The following is an 18,867-nucleotide window of genomic DNA, read 5'->3' on the forward strand; positions in this document are numbered from 1 at the left end:
CTGCCTGGTTCTGCCTTTTTTTTTAAAAAAAACTTTTTCCTTTAATAGATTGACTGTGGCCTATATTCACTAATTCAAAGTTTAAGCGTAAGAATTTGAGATAATTTTGACAGGGAAGGATATTAAAATAAACTGTCATTCATTCCATGAAAAAAATACTTTAAAAAGAAATAATGAGTGTGACAATTATAGAATATAAACTACAGTTAATTTATTAAAGAAAAAGTAAAATATATATTTACTTTTCTGATTAATTGAATAATTATTTTTATCCTCTCTATTAGTTGTTTTGATATTTTAGAGTAATTCATGGCTTGGCTTATATATTTTAAAGTTTTCACAATATACCCTAGTTAATATGTATATGTATATGTATATGTATGTATATAAGCTAGTTTATATATAAGAATCCTGTGGTGAATTATTACCTTCTCTTTTTAGTACTGCGAATTATTCTTGTTACACATCTTACTTTAATATATTATAAAGCCATTACTACCTTATCTAACTTTCATTTAAAGTGAATTATTTTTAAAGTCACGTAATTATATAAATAAATCTCAAATCTATCCCATGTAATTACAAATCTTGATGATAGTCTTATATATCTGCCTGTATTGTTGCCTTTCAACCAAGAATATTCCTCGTTTTGCTTCTAGGAGTGTGGGTCTCCTGACAATAGTCTATAATTCTCTATCTTGAAAGGGTTTACTTTCCCTGTGGTTTTGAAAGATGATTTTGTCAGTAATGGAATTCTAAGTTGACAAGGCTGTGCTTTTAAAAAGCATTTTCTAGGTGTTGCTTAAGTGTCTTCTCCTTTCATTACTTGCTATGGAAAGTCTGATATCTCCTTTTCTAACTATTATTTAACATTTTTTCTTTATTCCTGCTTTTGAGAAATTTGATTATCATGTAACTTACTGTACTTTTCTGGATATTAACTACGTTTATAGTTCCTAAATTTATAGGTTCATAAATTTTGCTAAGGTAAAAATTATTTTGCTATCATTTCTTCAAACATGTATGTCCTTATCTCTTTTCTCTCATGTACTCTAAATACAGACATTAGGTTGCTGATAATTTTCATATGTTTTATGTCTTTTTTTCTATGCCTTACTTTATCTTCCACTGCTACACCCATCACCACAGGTCTTTTCATTGGTCTACGTAATTCATCTCTAATCCTGTGTATTGTGCCTTTCACTCACTGCATGTTCAGTCCATCTCTAGAATTTCAGATGGCACAGTGATTCTTGATGTCACCACAAGTCTTGCTTTCTTTTCTTCATGCCTCACCCAGCCCAGGTGCTGTTCCCCTTGAGTTAGTCTATCCCTCCACAGTTGTTCTGCCTACTGTCCCGGATGGTAGAATGCCAACCTTTTCCTTTTCCTGAGTCTTCCTCATTCTTTAGTTAACGTTATTACCATTTTCTTGTGGGATATCTCTATAAAGTTTTTTCTTTACTTGTATTTATATTCAGTAATTTAAATTAAGTTAAAATTATAATTATCTATATATTTATTAAACCCATAGCAACTTATCCATTTTCAGTTACTAGCTATTGATTGTTATTATTGTGATTAATTAAATACATTGTTCCCCTGGAAACTAATAACCAGATGTGACTAGTTCAGAGATGCTTAGTTTAGTGCCGTGCCTGGTATTTGATGAGTACTCAGTACATTAACAGAAAAGGATTTAACAAACTCTAAATGGTTTCAGATTAACTAATGAGATTATTATTAAATTTATCTGAAAGTATATGTTTAATCTCTAGAAATCTCTTTCCCTGGCCATTTACATCTTGTATTTGAAATAAGTATCATTATGTATATTTACTTTTTCATCAAAAGTAGGTACTGAGGAAAACAAGCCTTTTTTTTACAAATATCAAATAAATTCTGTATTCTATAAATACATACACATTTTATAAGGATATACAGTATGTTTTAACATGCTATATGCATATAACATTCATATGTATTATATATACCTTTTGCATATTCTTAGTCATCTTACTAGAATGAAAATCTTTTAGGAAGCTTTTTTATTGTTCTGTGTATTTATATCTATTGTTGCACGTGTATAGTGCACACACATATGAACATACACATACATATTACGTATAATGAACTATGTTTTTGTATTTGTATGCTGTATGTATGTGTATGTGCATGTTTGTGTATGAATCCACATTCAGTGAAGGGTAAAGGTGTCTTCCTCTAGTAGATATCTTCCTCAATGCTCATCTTTAGTTTTTGAGATAGTCTCTGACTGAGCCTGGAAGTCACTGATTTGGAATGATCATCGGCCTGTGAGTGAGGGATATGCCTGTCTCTGCTTTTCTAGTGCTGGGATCATAGTTGTGCACTGCAATGCCCAGCTTTCTGCCTAGGTACAGGGGATCAGAAGTTAGGCAAGCGCTTTACTAACTGACTTATTTCCTCAACTCCAAGTTCCCTTGTATGTTGTCCTTTTGAAGTATTGCATTAATATCATTGTGTAGCTATTATAACACTAAAACAACAGTATAGGGTCTGTTTTACCCCCCAGGAAAAGCATGAAAATGGCTCAAACATTTTTGTATATCTAGCATTGAATGTATAAGTAGTATTTAATAAGTGCTATGTAAATGCTTGAAGGACACTGTAGATTTCAGAGACTCTGAGAGTGATTTAATATATAGATGGAAAATTGTATTGAAATCTTGGTTAAAATTATTTATGAAGACACAGCACTTTAGTAAAGAGTCAGTCATTTATGCATGCATTTAAACAAATAAGACGGTAAAGCCATCTTAGACTTTGCTGTTGGCTGGATTGATTTAACTCAGTGGTTCCCAACCTGTGGGTCACCACTTGGGAGTCAAATGACCTTACAGGGGTCACCTAAGACCATCAGGAAACACAGATATTTGCATTATGATTCATAACAGTAGCAAAATTACAGCTATGTAGTAGCAACAAAAATAAGATTATGGGTGGGAGTCACTACAACGTGAGGGACTGTATAAAAGGGTCACAACATTAGGAAGGTTGAGAACCACTGATTCAATTTGTCATTCTGTCCTGTTCTATGTCAAATTGGGAAAATAAATTTTCCATTTATTTATGTGTTCAATTAACAACTTTTTATAGCTATTGAAATTAAATGAAGTAATATCTGGACTGTCCTGAAGTTCAGTGAGCATAGTAGGCTCTCCCTTAATGTTCACCACTTGGTCACAATGATCGGTGTTAGAGGTTGTGGGAATACCATTATTGGAAGTACTAGAAAATATCTGTTGTCACTAAGAAATAACCACATCACTTAGAAATTATTCTTAGTAAGTGAAGACTTCCATGATAAGTATTGCATATATATTTGATAAATAAGGAGAAAATATGACTACTTAAAATTTGATCTATTTGTGCATAGTGATGAACATAAGTGAGAATCTTTCCCAGCTACTTTGAAGTATTCAAGTGCCCAGGGACAAGGCCTGGGTGATGTTTTTGAAGGGAATAAATATTTCAGCTTCACGTTTCAGCCTTTTTCTTCTTCACTCCTTTGATCTGGCTGTGGTTGGCTTGTCATTCTGCTTGAATGACTTCACAGCCTTTCTTCTTTCCTGGTAACAAGAAATGGCTCTGTGTCTGTTCCAAAAGCTTTAGCCTTGACCGTTTTACAGGAAAAACCTATATTTCCATATTTACTAAAATAATACTCTCTAAAATTAATTGTATCCATGGATATGCCGATAATATGTCCACAGATGGTGTGTAATTTCCATGGAATTATTAATCAGTAGCTTCTTACATATAGGGAATGAAAAAGGAACAACATTAGATTTAAGATTTTTTGTGAAGTTTAAGGATTAAAATTTTAGTAAATTGTTTCTTCATTGTATATGTCTTATTTTATTACTCATAAAGAATAATTTCATTTTTCAAGATTTTTAGTTTGTACTATGAAATAGCAATTGATTTTTGAGCTTCAGAATAAGAGTTCATTTGCTTTATTTGCATGTCCATATAATGGGCATGTTTATTTTGCATAAGAATATTATATAAAACTTTAAACAGCATAAGCCTTTATTTTTGTAGTTTTATTTTTTATTACACATACATCTGGTCTTCTAAATTTGTTTTTTGGGGTGTGTTTGTGGTGTGTGTGCATGAATACATATGGATTCATATATGTATGTGAGTGGAGGCCGTTTGTCAGTGTGTCTTCCTGTATGAGTTTACAACTTGTTTTTGAGACAGACTTTCCTCCTGAGCATGAAGCTCACTAACTGGTTGCTGGCTTGTGAACGCCGAGGGTTCTCCTGTTTCTGTCACTCCCAGACCCCAGATCTGGGGTTAAAGATGCCCCTTACTGCACCTAACTTTTTATGTGGGCACTAGAGCTTCAAACTCAGGACCTCACGCTTGTGGGGCAAGCATGGTACTGACTGAGCCAGTTCTTCACTTCCGGAGATTAATTCCCATGGAGACATTCACTGCCTCTTTGCATCATTTATATTCCTACAGCATGCATGAGTCTGTCTAAATTGTAGCATATAAAATATTGCAGCACTGTTTGATTTTCTTCTTTGCTCTTTTACCTTTTTCTTACTCTGACTGATGTTTCTCCAAGATGGAAACCACTTCTACTTGTTTTATGATTTTTTTGTAATAGTGAGTAGATCTCAGAATTTGTCCCCAGGATCCCTCTCAGCTCCTAAATAGCAGCTGACCAGGAGAGTCATGCCAGATCCATTTGTGTTGAATCTTAATTAAAATTCAATTGACTTGAAAGGATTTATGAACCTCCTAGCTGAAGTCCATAACTTATTCATAACTAGCACGTTCGACCAATCATGTTCCTTAAAATCAGAGTTTGGCCTTGGGAGCCGGGTCTCTGGGACTGTTACGTTCATGTCAAAAGAGAATTCTATAGAACTACTTTATGTTGTTGGCTGCTCTTTTAGACATTTTGATCTCCAGAAGTCTTTTCATAGCTGAAGTGACTTCACTATCTGGATGATAGTGAAGCCGGTTTGAGCAGATGCATCCTAGTCAAAGAACGCTTGGCTTTACTAGTAGTCTGTGGAAGTCCTCAATTTTCATCACAAAAACTTGCTCATGTTTTATTTAGGTATTGTATTTTGGAGAAAGAATTCATTTTTACATTGTTTTTAACCTGATATTATTAAGACCATCAAGTTACTGAAAATCTACAATCCATATATTCAAAGAAATACAACAGATTTTATCCTTATTTTCTTTGCCCAATCCAGCTCTTTTCCTTTTACCCAACTCTTCTTTTGTTCCCCAGAGTATTTTTGAAGAAGTTTAAAGAATTTTATATTAAGTACCTCTGGTACCTTTGACCACCTTGTGTCTGAAAATTACCAATGTTTTACTCTTTTTCTGTTGTGGCTGTAACAAACCCCTACCAGTGTAGTGTCTTAAAGTAGTTTCAGGTTATTCCCTGCTGTTCTGCAAGTTGGCAGTTCACCAGGAGAAGCTAAAGTCAAGGCGTTGCCAAGCCTTGATCTTTGAGAGGACTTCAGGGATGAGCCCATTCCTTGTTTTAGACATCTTCTAGAGGCTTGTGTTACTTGGCCTCTGACCTTGAACACATGGATTATATTAGCTCTACAGGTCAGTTGGGGCCCGCAGTATTGGTATCTTGTCAATATTAAAAGCAATGCCAACACTCGTGTTATTAGACATCCTTTCTGACCCCGGAAGAAGATCAAGTGTTGCAGTTTCTGTAGCAGTCCCCATGTTTTAGATGAATTAGCAGAGGCCAGTGTATATTGAAGTCACATGAAGAAGAAGATAAAGCAGTGTTTTTTATCATGCTAAGTAAATGGTATGACTTTTTTTTTTTACTGACTCAGTCTAATTAATTTAAGTTCTGATTGGCAGCCAAAGGTAGGTGATATTGCCTCTTGAAAAGCTTGTGCTCCAAGCCCAGATGGAAAGGATGGAGACTTCGAGCTGTTTTCCAGGCTTGTTTGAAGTTTTTTGTTTTGTTTTGTTTTTCTTGGAGTTTCCAGTGGGGATGCCAAGCTGGCAGCAAATGAAGTGCACTGTAATGTGAAGCCTTAGAAATCCGTGTTGGACTACAGCCATCGTTATCAAAAGTGCTGTACAGAAATGCGCCAAAGGAAGATTTTCAAATTAGACTTGGCTTGCACATATAAACGTTAGCTTGTAAAGCTCAAGAAATACCAAATTGTAGTCCATTAGTCTCCTGCATTTTATTGCCCTTTTTGAAATAATCATGCACTTCAGAGCACCCTTTAATCTGAGCTAAGTTGTGGCTGGGTAAGAATGCCGCTTCTTTTTTCTTTATCCTTTATGTACTTAGATGAGGAAAATTTCATAAATAAATCACAGCTAAAAAGCAAATTTTCTTTCCACCTTTTTATCTTCATGGAAGTCGAGCTTTAAGGCATTTGAGTGATGCATTAATCCTCAGCTGCATGAGTCCACTGAAAAAAATAATCTTGAAAGTCACTTTTTTCCCTCTGTTTTGTCTCTTGTACAGCCTTTTTATGACCTCTAGGAAAAGATCTTTGGCTGAAAGGCTTAAAGTTTTATTTCTGTTTTTTGCACCTTGTGTAAGTTTAATGGAGCTCATTAAAATGATCATTTTTTATTTAAATCAAGCTAAAGACAATCTACACTAAGACATAAGAATCCTAAATGTGTGGAGATGAATGTACATGCCAGACTGAGCAAATATACTGATTTGCCTTGAGTGAGACCTTCTTTGACAATTAGCTTTATACTGTGTGATTAGAGTAGCCCGTGTGGAGGGCCTTCCACCAGTCAGAGTTCTGACATCTCCCTTTGCTTGCCATTTTTAAAACTTATTTTAAATTGTCTGCATGGAGGGGTATGTAGAGATGAATGCAGGTGCCCGCAGGGGCCAGATGTGTTGGATCTTCGTGGAGCTGGAGTTCAGGCAGCCATGAGCCACTTTATATTGTTGTGGGAATTGAACCCAAGTCTTCTGAAAGAGTACTGTACATGCTTAGCCACTGGGCCATCTATCTAGCTCCTTGGGCTTATTGTTTCATACTTTTTAAAAATGCCGGTTCTCAATCAAGATAGAAGTTGTGAATTGAGAACATGTACAGAATTTATTGGGATATTTTAAATGGTCTATAAAATATATTGATGATGGCTAAAGTTTATGATTTTAGATGCTGAACCTAGTTGCACATTGAACTGATGTGAAGAAAAGATTTGCCCTATTAAATTTAAAGCATTTAAACATCTCATGTGAACTATTACACATATAATTAAATACTTTTCAAATGCGTATTTTTGCTTTAGGTTATATATTTTTACATTATTTTTAATAGATTTTCTTTAGGTAAACGTATGGTATATAATTTTAAACTGTAGTGTTTAAATATTTGATGTTTTCAAATATTATCCAGTACTGTTTCTTTTCTCTGTATAGGTAAACATAGGTAAGTGTTTGATGAAGTTTCATCTAAAACATTTCTCAAATGTTTTTAAGAGTGTCTCAGCACTTAAAGAATTACATAGGTTGGTCCCTTTTATCTCTAAGCAATGGATGAATATTCCTTGCCCTGACTAACCCAACACCGAAATGGGGTCACCAGGTACCTACCATAGCTTCTTTTTCTTTGAGCCTCTAACAGAAAAAACAAGTAGCCTCTTGCTATCACTCGGACCATCCTACTAGAAAACATCCACTTGCCTCCTAAAGTTTAGATTTTGGTGGCTATAGTTATATGACTTTACAGTGTTCCTATATGTAGTTTCTATATGCAAAGATTTTAATAGCCAATCACTTTGTTCAGTATATATAGGATTGTTGTTTGTACATATAGATCAAGGCTTTCTGATTCTTAGGCAGAATAATATAGAGAGTGTAGATGGACCAAACTAAATAAAAGCCCCAATAGCCATCGGAGTGCTTGATGTTTTATATAGTGATAGCATAGGGTCAGTCTTCCACATGACATTATTAACCACTGTTATCTAAGAGTTTATCATGTTAAGTGGCAAAAATCCTTACTTTTATTGGGACCTTGCAACTTATAACTCTATTAACCTTGAAGACATTTGTTTTAAAATGTGTTGGAAAACTAGTAGGCAAAAAGATAGTTTTCTTTCTATTAAATATGAACATGTTGGGGCTGAGGAGATGCACAGTTGGGAAAGTGCTTGCTGTGCAGGCATTAGAACAGGAGTTCAGTCTCCAGAACCCATGTTTAAAATCTGAGTGTGGTGGCTCACACTTACATTCCCAGCAGGAAGGCAGAGCAATGACGTCCACCTGCTCCACGACCACCACGTTCTGGGTCCAGTCAGCCCAAACTGCTTGATGAGTTCTAGACCAGTGAGATACCAGCTTAAACAAAGAGTGCATGGTTCCTGCGTAAACCTGAGGCTGTCCTCTGCTTCCACATGACATAAGCATGTCTACCTACACACGTGTACTAGCATGTGTGCTCATGTGTGGGGGTCACACACACACACATAGACACACTCACAGACAGACAGACAGACAGACAGACAGACACACACACACACACACACCACTAAATAAGACAAACACCTGAAGCAAAGGTTTTCAAAGTTCCAGAGGTCTGTACCCATTGCTGTAAAGTGTAGTGACTGTAAGCAGCATCTGGCCTGAAGCCTGATTAGAATGGCTTTGTTCCCATGCTTGGTGTCACATGCTGTGGAGCAGCCTTAAACCCCACGGGACATGCAAATAATGACTATCATTATAAAGAAGAGGAGGGATTCTTATGGAAGACATGGGTTTGTCAGGGTGTACTACCGTGATTGTTATCAGGGGTTCAAGAAGATAGATGTAGATGAGGATTTGAACGGATAAATAGGCACAGGTGGTTTTACGTGGAGATGAGGACTCATGACATGTTCATTTAGCCCATATGCAAAGGGGTCCTTAGGTACAGATGTGCTGTGCCCAAACACAGGCTGAGTTGGTGATGGGATCTGGGAAGAACTACCCCCCATGAATACTGTTTGATTATAAAGAGACTGAAGAGCCCTGCTTAAATGGACGCTACATGCCACTTTTCCTATCAGTCTGTTGACCACTCAGGCTTGGGAAAGGTTTCCAGGTTGGAGTCAAGGAGAAATTTGACATTCTGATATGAAATAATTATGTTTCTATAGGAGAACCTGTAGTGACATATCTTAGAGGGAGGATTCTAGTAACTCCCGAAAGCTCAAGTTCTTTCTGCTCACCTTTTAAAGGGCAGTAGCATAATGGATGGTTTGGGAAGGCTGTTTCCTCCCATTGTGATAAATTCATAGATTGATTTACAAGAGTTAAACTGTTCTATCACTGGCATGTGTCCTTGTTACAGTTAGGAATAGGCAGTTTTGTGTGTTTATATGAACTTGCCAGTAGGGAAGGAAGATAGCCTAGTTTGTCAGGAAAACATCACAGGGAGGCGGCCAGCAGGAGGCAGTCTGGAGGCCCACTTCAACTATGGAGTCCTGGCTGGAGCTCCCACAAGGATCACCTTAGAAATGTGTCCAAGCCCCAGTTTCCTGTTCTATAAGACAAAGGACAGAGTACCTCTTGCATGGGCTTATTGTGAAGATAAATAAAAGATGCTATATACAAATATTTTGGTTAATTTACAAAATCTTAGTCAGAGCTTCAGAACTTGAATGCATTTAATAAGTTAATGGCTTCATATTTTCCGTCTATCAATATGTGGAGAGTTCTGTTGCTTTGTGACATCCTTTTGAGGGTACAGTTTCAGTATGATGTATGAACAGATATGATGGCCATCAGTTTTAGGCAGGTGAACTAGTAAAAACAGTTTTAGGCCACTGTATGGTTCTGTTGCTTTGACCATCTGCAGGGCAACGGATGGTGTGAATTTACCCCCAAATAAACAAACCTTTATTATACTCCATTCTGGGCTAGTGTGGAAATCTTTTGTACAACAACATTTTAGTTCTGAACTTTTTACATAAATGGGACCACATGTTATTTTTTATGACTTATTTTACTTGCCTTAATATTTTGTAAATTTTATATAAATAATATCCATGTTGTAGAATATATTAAAGAAATGTTCCTACTTTTTAAGTCTAAGTAATACTCCATTGTATAGATAGCCCACATTTTATCTATCAACCAGTAGGTGTAAATGCATAGTTTTGTATAGTTTGTTTTTAGGGGCATCTTTGAATATAGTTATGTCTTCATCAAAATGCATATTATGTGTTTTTGCCCCCACCCAGACAGATTGCTCAATTGTCAGCTTTTGAAAGAGAAACTTTATAGAATACGGATCTGAAAATGCTATCTGACTTTTATTTTAGAGAGGGCTAATTTTGTTCTTTCATTACCTAGTTCTTTTTTGGTTTTAATTTTTTAAAAGTTTGCAATTAAAAAGAGTTACATCATTTTCCCCTTTCCCTTTCCCCTCCCAAGTCCCTTCTTCGTCCTTTCCCCGTGTAACTCTGGAGCTTTATGAACTTTGTAGGGAGAAGGAGGAACAACTCTGCCGTGTGACTGAGGTTCAGAGGTTGCAGGCCCAGCAGGCAGATGCTGCCCTGGAGGAGTTTAAGCGGCAGGTAGAAGTGAACTCTGAGAAGGTTTATGCGGAGATGAAAGAGCAGGTAAGATACACACTCATCTTCAGAAACATCTCACTTTAACCACTTGGTGAGGGCAGGGGACTGCCTCAGAAGTTAAAACACATAGGACCCTAGCTCTGTTCCCACCATCCACACCAGCTGGCTCCTAACAGCCTGTAATTGCAGCATCAAGGAATCCAACTGCCTCCATAAGAACTGAGCTTACCTGTAGATACCCACACACAGGCTCACGTGAGTATGTGTAATTAAAAAGAAGGTGGGGCATAATTATGAGTTCCAGGCTCGCCTATATACATGGCAGGTTCCGGGCCAGCCACTATATAGTGAGACCTCCATCTTAAGAAAAAGAAAGCTTTGTCCAAAGTAGCAATAACACTGGGCCAGAGACTGAGAATGAAAAGGGGTATGATCCCTTGATTCATCTTTGAAGCCAGAATGATCATTTAAAAATCCTAAAGTCCCTGCAAGATGTGGGAATGCATCTTGCCCTGGGGATGGATGAACCTACCAGGCAAAGGCTTCCACATGCTGGCTTCTGCAGACCATGGGCTCAACTCAACCAGGTCTGTGCTTCCCAATGTTCTGTAAATACTTTTATTGATCTTTCAATGGGCAGCTCAAGAGGAAATAGATTGTTTCCAGTTCTTGAAGGTTAAGTTTTTATGGTAGCTTTTTTTGTGATAAAATTAGATTTTTGCAAAATAATAGAGGAAATTATTACAACTACCTAAGTATTATGAAGACTCTACATTAACACTGTGTATGCAAACTGAAATATTATAGGTAATATCTAACTTAATTTTTTATTCATGTCTACTCATGTTTTTTTTCTAGTTATGAGAAATTAATTTTATGTAAATTATTTAAATTAATTTTATATTTCATATAAAATATCTATAATTTATGTATAAAATATAATATCTTTTCATTACATAAGAATTTAAGTTTTATGAATGTAATATATATAATATTATATATATCCATATAATATGGTTTTTAAGCATGTTGATTTGTATTGATTCTTTTATCGAAAGAATATATGATTGTTATTTCCAATGAAATTCTCAGAGTAAATTTTTAAAAGAAAAGACTATATAAGTACTAAAAGCTTTTTTCTACTATTCTCATTTGATTTGTTATATTTGATATATATATTGGCATTCTATGTTTAATTAGAATATTTTACTGGTAAATATATTTTACCATTTGAAGATGACTACATTTTAATTATCAGTTTCTTGTAGTAAGTATATTTAGATTACTTTATAGTACTTTCTGTCATAGTTAGAGTTTCTGTTGCTGTGTTGAAACACTATGACCAAAAGCATCTTGGGAAGGACATCTTACACACCTATATCACAATTCATCAAAGGCAGTGAGAGCAGGAATTCAAACAGGGCTGGACCCTGGATGCAAGAACTGAATCAGAAGAATGTGAAGTGTACTGATTTCCCAAAAAGGAGGTATATACATTATAAAATACAAATTTAAGAACTTGGGCTGGAGTGATGGCTCAGAGGTTAAGCGCATTGCCTGCTCTTCCAAAGGTCCTGAGTTCAATTCCCAGCAACCAAATGGTGGCTCACAACCATCTGTAATGGGGTCTGGTGCCCTCTTCTGGCCTTCAGGCATACACACAGACAGAATATTGTATACATAATAAATAAATATTAAAAAAAACTTGAACAAACTAGGAAATGTCACAGTTCATAAAGTGTTTGCCACATAAGCATGAGGCCCTTATCAACTCTGTAAAAGCCATACAGGGTCACACACTTCTATAGTTCTAGCAGAAGAGACCAGGCATGGAGAGAAGACAAAGACAGCAAATCCCTGTAGATTGCTGGCCAGCCAGGCTGATTAAGAACACACCACTACAATGTTATGTAATCTTTTTTTGTGGGCAGCCAGCTCCCAAATATTGCCTTTTCAGTTTGAAATAATCATTCTTCTATCCCCCCCTTTTCTTTTCAGAATGAGATCCCTGAATCTAATTTCCTTTGCTTGGTTTCCTCCCTGAGTATGGCCAATAATAACTTGCAACCAACCTCACTAACAGATGACAAATATCCATAACCCACTGAACAACCAAAAATCATCTATTCCACCTCTTAGAAGTGTGAGCATCATGTTATTAAAATTACTTTCTGTTGTCTGGGGGTGACAGCATCTTTAGGGGACCCTGAAAAATAAGATAAAGATCAAGTCCAGTGAGAGTTAGCTCTTCAGATACCAGCTTCTACAAAAATACCACTTACCAGGGTAGGGGCATGGAGATTAGAAAAATAGTAAAGAAAACGAAGACATGAATGTAAATAATAAAACGGAAAACACAGGATAGTACCTAGTACCGGGAGGGAGTTCCAGTGACTACTGAAATTACCTGTGTTTAATTCCCATTTGCTTAAAATATTTCTGACCCCAAAAGATAGGAGTAAGATTAAAAAACTGCATTAACATAATACAATGAAATGAATATAACAGTTGGAGGTTGCGGGTTACATTCATTGTTAAACATTCTGTTGCTAGAATAAGACAAGTAATGCCCACACCCTAGACTAAAACATTGTAGGCAAACCTGGGTTGAATTCATTGTTATCTCCTTAAGGGAGTAGGAATTTAGTTGTCCTTAGACTTTTGTTTGGGGTAGAAACATAACTACTTCTCTATTCCTGAAATACAAGGTCTGGATATTAGCCACATCTGTTGACAATAATCTTGAAAGAGCAGAACTCTCTGACCTAAATCAAGTGGGGCCTTTTTTTGAGGTTGAAGCAGACGATAACCTTGAAGCAACAGAAGGAATAGAAGTTCCAATTCTTTGACCTTTGATCAGGGTGGAATGGTAACAACTTTGAGCAAGCTGACCTTCAGACAAGGTGGAAATAGGCTCATATTTTTGGGTCTCCACATTAGCTGTTGTCAAGTCTCAATGTGATGGGAAAGTGAAAGGCTTATCTGAAGTTCTTGATAGAGTAAACTGTAGTGCTGGACCATTTTAGCTAACCACCTGGAAATTGGCACTTTATAAATGATCAAATGAGGAACATTTGTTAGGCTAGTCGGAGGTGGCACACACCTTTAATCCCAGCACTTGGGAGGCAGATGCAGGCATCTGGATCTCTGTGAGTTCGAGGCCAGCCTGGTCTACAAGAGCTAGTTCTAGGACAGAGAAACCCTGTCTCGAAAAACCAAAAAAATAAAAAAATAAATAAAAAAAATTGTTAGTCTTATAAGTTAATTTCGATGGAATAGCCATTTGGTTTTGATGAACTATTGTCTGTCCTAATCAAGAGGTCTTTCCCCTGAGAAGTCCCACGTATTTTTCTTCCTGCCTGGCTATTGGCCATTTAGCTCTTTATTAAAGCAATCAAAAGGTGCATTAGTCAGAGATGGATCTTCATAGTGTAAATAAATATTCTGCAACAACAAAAAAATTGAAGTCGAGAAAATATAAATAATTGAAACATTGAGACCAGTTGAACCTTGTAATGTTTACTTAATCATAAAAAAAGAGAAAAGGAAAAAATATAGAACTAGGCACTATGCTATAATAAAAATGTTAAAGAATCCACAGCACCCTAGTCTCAAAATATGATGAGTTGTTTTTATAACCAAAGAGACAGAAGTGACCAACAGCTATTTTCTGCTTGGTACGCATTGCCAGTTGCCTTATTTGCGTATAACATGGCAGCCTTCAGCTTGGACTTGGCTAGTGGCTGGCTGTTGTGACTCACTGTTGTTCTGCTGCTTGCCTATGGCCTATAGTCTTAGGTTACACCCTGCTTGCCCAACCACCACACTGCATGTAGAAGTTACTTTGGGCTACACTCTTCGTTGAAATATGGAGACTAGTTTAGGCTAGTTTATTATTTCAACAAAGTATGGGTACTAATACCATTATGAAGATGCACATTTTCATAAAGATATTCAGAAGGTAATTGGAGAACCTGAGAGGGAATATTGCCAAAGAACAGGATCAGAGAACAATGCACTGTCCAGAGTCCAACAAAGGACGCTCTTGTAGTAGCAAACATTAATAGGCTTTTTCTGCTTAATGAGTACTATTAATTATCAGACAAATCCACAAATATGCTTTGACAAAAGACACAACTAAAATAAATCAAAAATTTTGTTAAAAGGATGACGAAAATGTGTCATTTATTTTCATGGAATATAAAGATAACTATAAGAAAACATCATACAAATTAGAATTAATATGTCATTACACTAGACCAAAGGGCATATGTTTGTGTGTCAAAGGCAGTACTTCTCAGTTCACATGCTGGAAAGGTGCTGGGAAGCACAGAGAGATCATAGGGGTGTTTTTACTGTGGCTGGTATTTTCTTTCTTTCTTTTTTTTTTTTTTTTTTGGTTATTAGACCAAGAAACATGAACCAGACAAATTTTCTACTTTCTACCATGTCAAACAACATATTAAATATTTACTCTTGTAAATCAGTTACAAAATTCGGTAGACCATAAACAAAACTTCATTTTACTTCTAAAACTTGATATATCAAAGAAGACATATTGTTTACCACAATGGAAATTCAATTTCAATTGAAACTGCCACATTGACTTCACCAAAATTAAAGGGTTTTGCTCTTTGAAAGACTCCAATAAATGACAACAAAAGGAAAAACTGGAGAATGGGAGAAAATATTTTAATTTCTACATTTCAAAGAATTTGTGTCAAAAATATGAAAGACATTAATACAACTCAATAAAAAGACAAATGACCCAATTAAAAAATAGACAGAGAATTAAATAGACACCTCAAAGGAGATGCACTAATGTCCCAGAAGCACATAAAAGGATGCTGAACATCTCACTAGTGAGATGTCACCCTTTTTTACATAGACTAGATTAAATGACAAAGATGAGTGGGCAGTATGAAGTGTTGAAAAAGATGTGATACAGTTGGAGTTCTTGCTTGTTGTTAGAAAACATGAAAAACAGCGTTACTATTTTGAAAGATTGCCAGTTAAAAAAACAGTTAAACATACTGTATGTCAGGTATTCTGTGTATTTAATGAAGAGAAATAAAAGTAGATGCAGATAAGAACTTATGCACAAATGTTGAGAGCAACTTTCTTCATAAATGTCCCAAACATCAGTAATTCAAATACTACTCAACAAATGAAAAGATGGACAAGAGCTAATGGAATGTTGCTGAGCAATCAGAGGGATTGGTTATTGATAATTCTCAGCAACTGAATACGTGAAAGTCCCGTAAAAGAAAGAATATCACTGAGTTCTGTTAGAATGCCATAGAAGATGTTGAGAAGTCTTTTAATTTTGCAGATCAACTGAATTGATGTCATGAGCAAAGGTCTCATTTTCTTTGGGAAAATTTCATCTTCATAAGTCTCAAAGTTTTATCATGCTGTTTTGGTTATGGTCGTGCCACTTGGGGGAATCTGAGGCTCGGGTGGTGATTTTAGTCACCCCACCCAATGACTGCAGGCACCCATGAAACATTCTCTAGGACAGATGATATGCTTGGCCACAAGACAAGTATCATGAATTTGCAAGGAATATAATTATGCCAAGTTTGTTCTTTGAGCCACATTATCATAAATTGCAAATGAATGACAAAATAAATATGTAAAACATTCAAATATCTGAAAATTAAACAACAGACTTTTAAAAGTAATTCATGGGTCAAGGACAGTAAAACAAAGAAAATAAATTTTGAACTGCTTTAAAGCAAAAAAGTATGGCATATCAAAATTTATTCAGTTCAGATGAAGTAGTAAATAAGGAAATATTTAGAGCTTGAAGCACCTATATCCAAAGAGGAAAGTCTTATGTCAGCACCCTCAGCTTCACCCTAAGAATGAATGAAAAGTAAAGCAAGCATGTGTCCATGCAAGCAGAAGGAAGACTGGAGAGGAGAACGAACAGTGAAGGTTTAGATGCAGGGAAACAGAAAAATCAGTACAACCCAAATGACCCAAAAGAAATGTTATCAAACTTGACTAAACCTGGGCTGAGTGAAGAAATCAAAGGGGAAAGATGCAAAAGGGCCTAGCTAGCGCAGTAGGAAGAGGGACACCATTGTGGACTAATGTGATGAGGCATGCTTAGAGAAAAAGAGAAAACAAAAAATCCCTTGGCTGTATCAGAAAGGCAGAAGTCACCATTTATGATTTTCCCATAGATAACATGTTTTTCTTTTATTATTTTTACTTATGAAAAATTTTATGCACATATATTCATGGTCATAGTGATTGGTTTCAGAGTGTAATTTGGCCCTGTTTACTATGCATCCTCTCCCTTTCTGCTCTCTTTACCCACTGCTAGTCTCCTTCATTCCCCTGGACAGATTCTGTCAGTACAAACACACAGACATGCAAACATGCACACACATACTCGTGCATGCATACGCACAATTTATGTCTCTAAAATCACAGATTCAGAAATGAGACAAATATAAACTTGTCTTGCTGAGTCTGGCTTATTTCATTTATATGACAATGCTCAATTGTATACAATCTTCAACAAGCAACACTTCATTCTCCTTCATGGACAAACAGCTTCACTGTGTATACCACATTTCTTTCTTCATCTTTCTGTTGACATATGCTAGGCTTATTCTGTAACTTGGCTATTGTGGACAATGCTGCACTAGCCATTGATATGCAGGTGGTTCTATGGGATGTTGTCTTAGAGTTTTTCAGATATATCCCCAGAAGTAAAGCTGGGCCATATCGTAGTTCTTTGTATCATCTGCATATTACTCTTCCATCAGATATAAGCTAGCAAAAATGGCCCTCATTCTGTAAGTTGTCTCCTCCCTTGACTGCTTCCTTTTCTGTGCAGAAACCTTTTAATTTCTTGCATTCCTGTTTGTCAGCTTTTGGTTTTATTTCCGCTCTGTTGGAGTCTTCTTCATCAAGTCCTTGACTGTGCCTGTATCTTGAAGAGTTCTTCCCTAGGTTTTCCTCTTAGCAGTTTCAGAATTTCAGGTCTTACATTAAGGTCTTCATTCCACTTAGTTGATTTTTGTATGGGTTGAGAGCTAGGGATCTAGTTTTATTTTTCTTTTACTTGTGGACATCCAGTTTTCCCAGAAACGCTTGTTGGCAAGGTTGCCTTTTTCTTCTAATGTATGCTTTTTTGGCATATATGTCAAAAATTAGGTTTCTGGAGATGTTTCAGGTCATCTATATTGTTCCTCTGGTGTGTATTTCTGTTTTTGTTACTGTTGTACAGTTGTAGGTGGAGGCTGATTGTTTCCTGGCCACCTAGATGGGAAATAATTGCACAGAAACTATATCAATTGCAACACTGCTTGGTCTGTTAGCTCACACTTCTTATTGGCTAGCTCTTATATCTTTTCTTTTTTGACATTGGGGAGGCTGTTTAATGGACTCAGAACAGGACAAAGTAGAAAACTTTCCAAGGACTGGCCAAGGGAAAAGGCTGTGTAGAAGTAGCAGGGGATGCTGGGGCCATGACTCACTTGCCTGGGGGAGGGAGAGGCATGTTCCCAGGGCCATCTTAAGGGAGTGGGAGCCTTAGCATAGGGTACATAGGAGCTGGGTGTACCTATGGCTGAGGGTGGACTACTTATATCTTAAATTAACTCATCTCTGTTATTTTATATTTTATCACAAGGTTTGTGGTTTACCTTACCGGCAAGGTTCCGGCTGGTGGCTCATGTCTTTCTCCTCCCACAGCTACATGGTGTCTCAGTGACTCCACCTACTTCCTCCAAACATTCAGTTTAGTTTCCTGCCTAGCTCTATTCTGCCCTATCACAGGCCAAAGCAGCTTTTTTATTCAATAACCAATAAAAGCAACACATATACAGAAGGACTTCCCACATCAACTTCCCCTTTCTTTCTAAATAAAAACTGTTTTAACTTTAACATAGTAAAATTACATATGACAAAACAGGTATTAAGCAAGAATTACAGTTAATATATATGCATATATATATTATCTTTTATCATAACTAAGGAAAACTATGATTATAACTGTCTATTCTTCAACTTCATCAAAGTCTCCAGAAGGATATAATATTACCTAAGTAAACAGGACGTGCATTGTAAGCAACTTCCAAAATTCTAGAATTGACAGAAACATTTTGCTGCCTGGACAGTCGCCCAAAGTTCTTCTGTACTGTTGGTCATCCAGTCTTCAGCCTACAGGCCCTTAGTATCGAGCAGACTTTTCCATGTAACATGAAATTTCAAAGACAGTTCTGCCTATGTTAGTTTGTCAGTCACTTTTTTGTGTGT

At 36.3% G+C, this 18,867-nt stretch overlaps 1 protein-coding gene across 6 annotated transcripts in view; it reads left to right on the forward strand.

Annotated features, from left to right (window-relative positions):
- Positions 1-18,867, forward strand: part of Cep112 (centrosomal protein 112) — a 363,872-nt gene that overhangs the window by 122,111 nt on the left and 222,894 nt on the right. For all 6 annotated transcript variants that reach the window (XM_050164302.1, XM_050164303.1, XM_050164304.1 and 3 more), the window contains one exon: positions 10,500-10,635. In XM_050164302.1, coding sequence (XP_050020259.1) covers positions 10,500-10,635 — 136 coding nt within the window. The remainder of the gene's footprint in view (positions 1-10,499; positions 10,636-18,867) is intronic.

The sequence above is a fragment of the Alexandromys fortis genome, unplaced genomic scaffold, assembly GCF_014885135.2.
Source record: "Alexandromys fortis isolate MF-2015 unplaced genomic scaffold, M_Fortis_MF-2015_v1.1 scaffold_156, whole genome shotgun sequence".
In the NCBI taxonomy this organism is placed as follows: domain Eukaryota; kingdom Metazoa; phylum Chordata; class Mammalia; order Rodentia; family Cricetidae; genus Alexandromys; species Alexandromys fortis.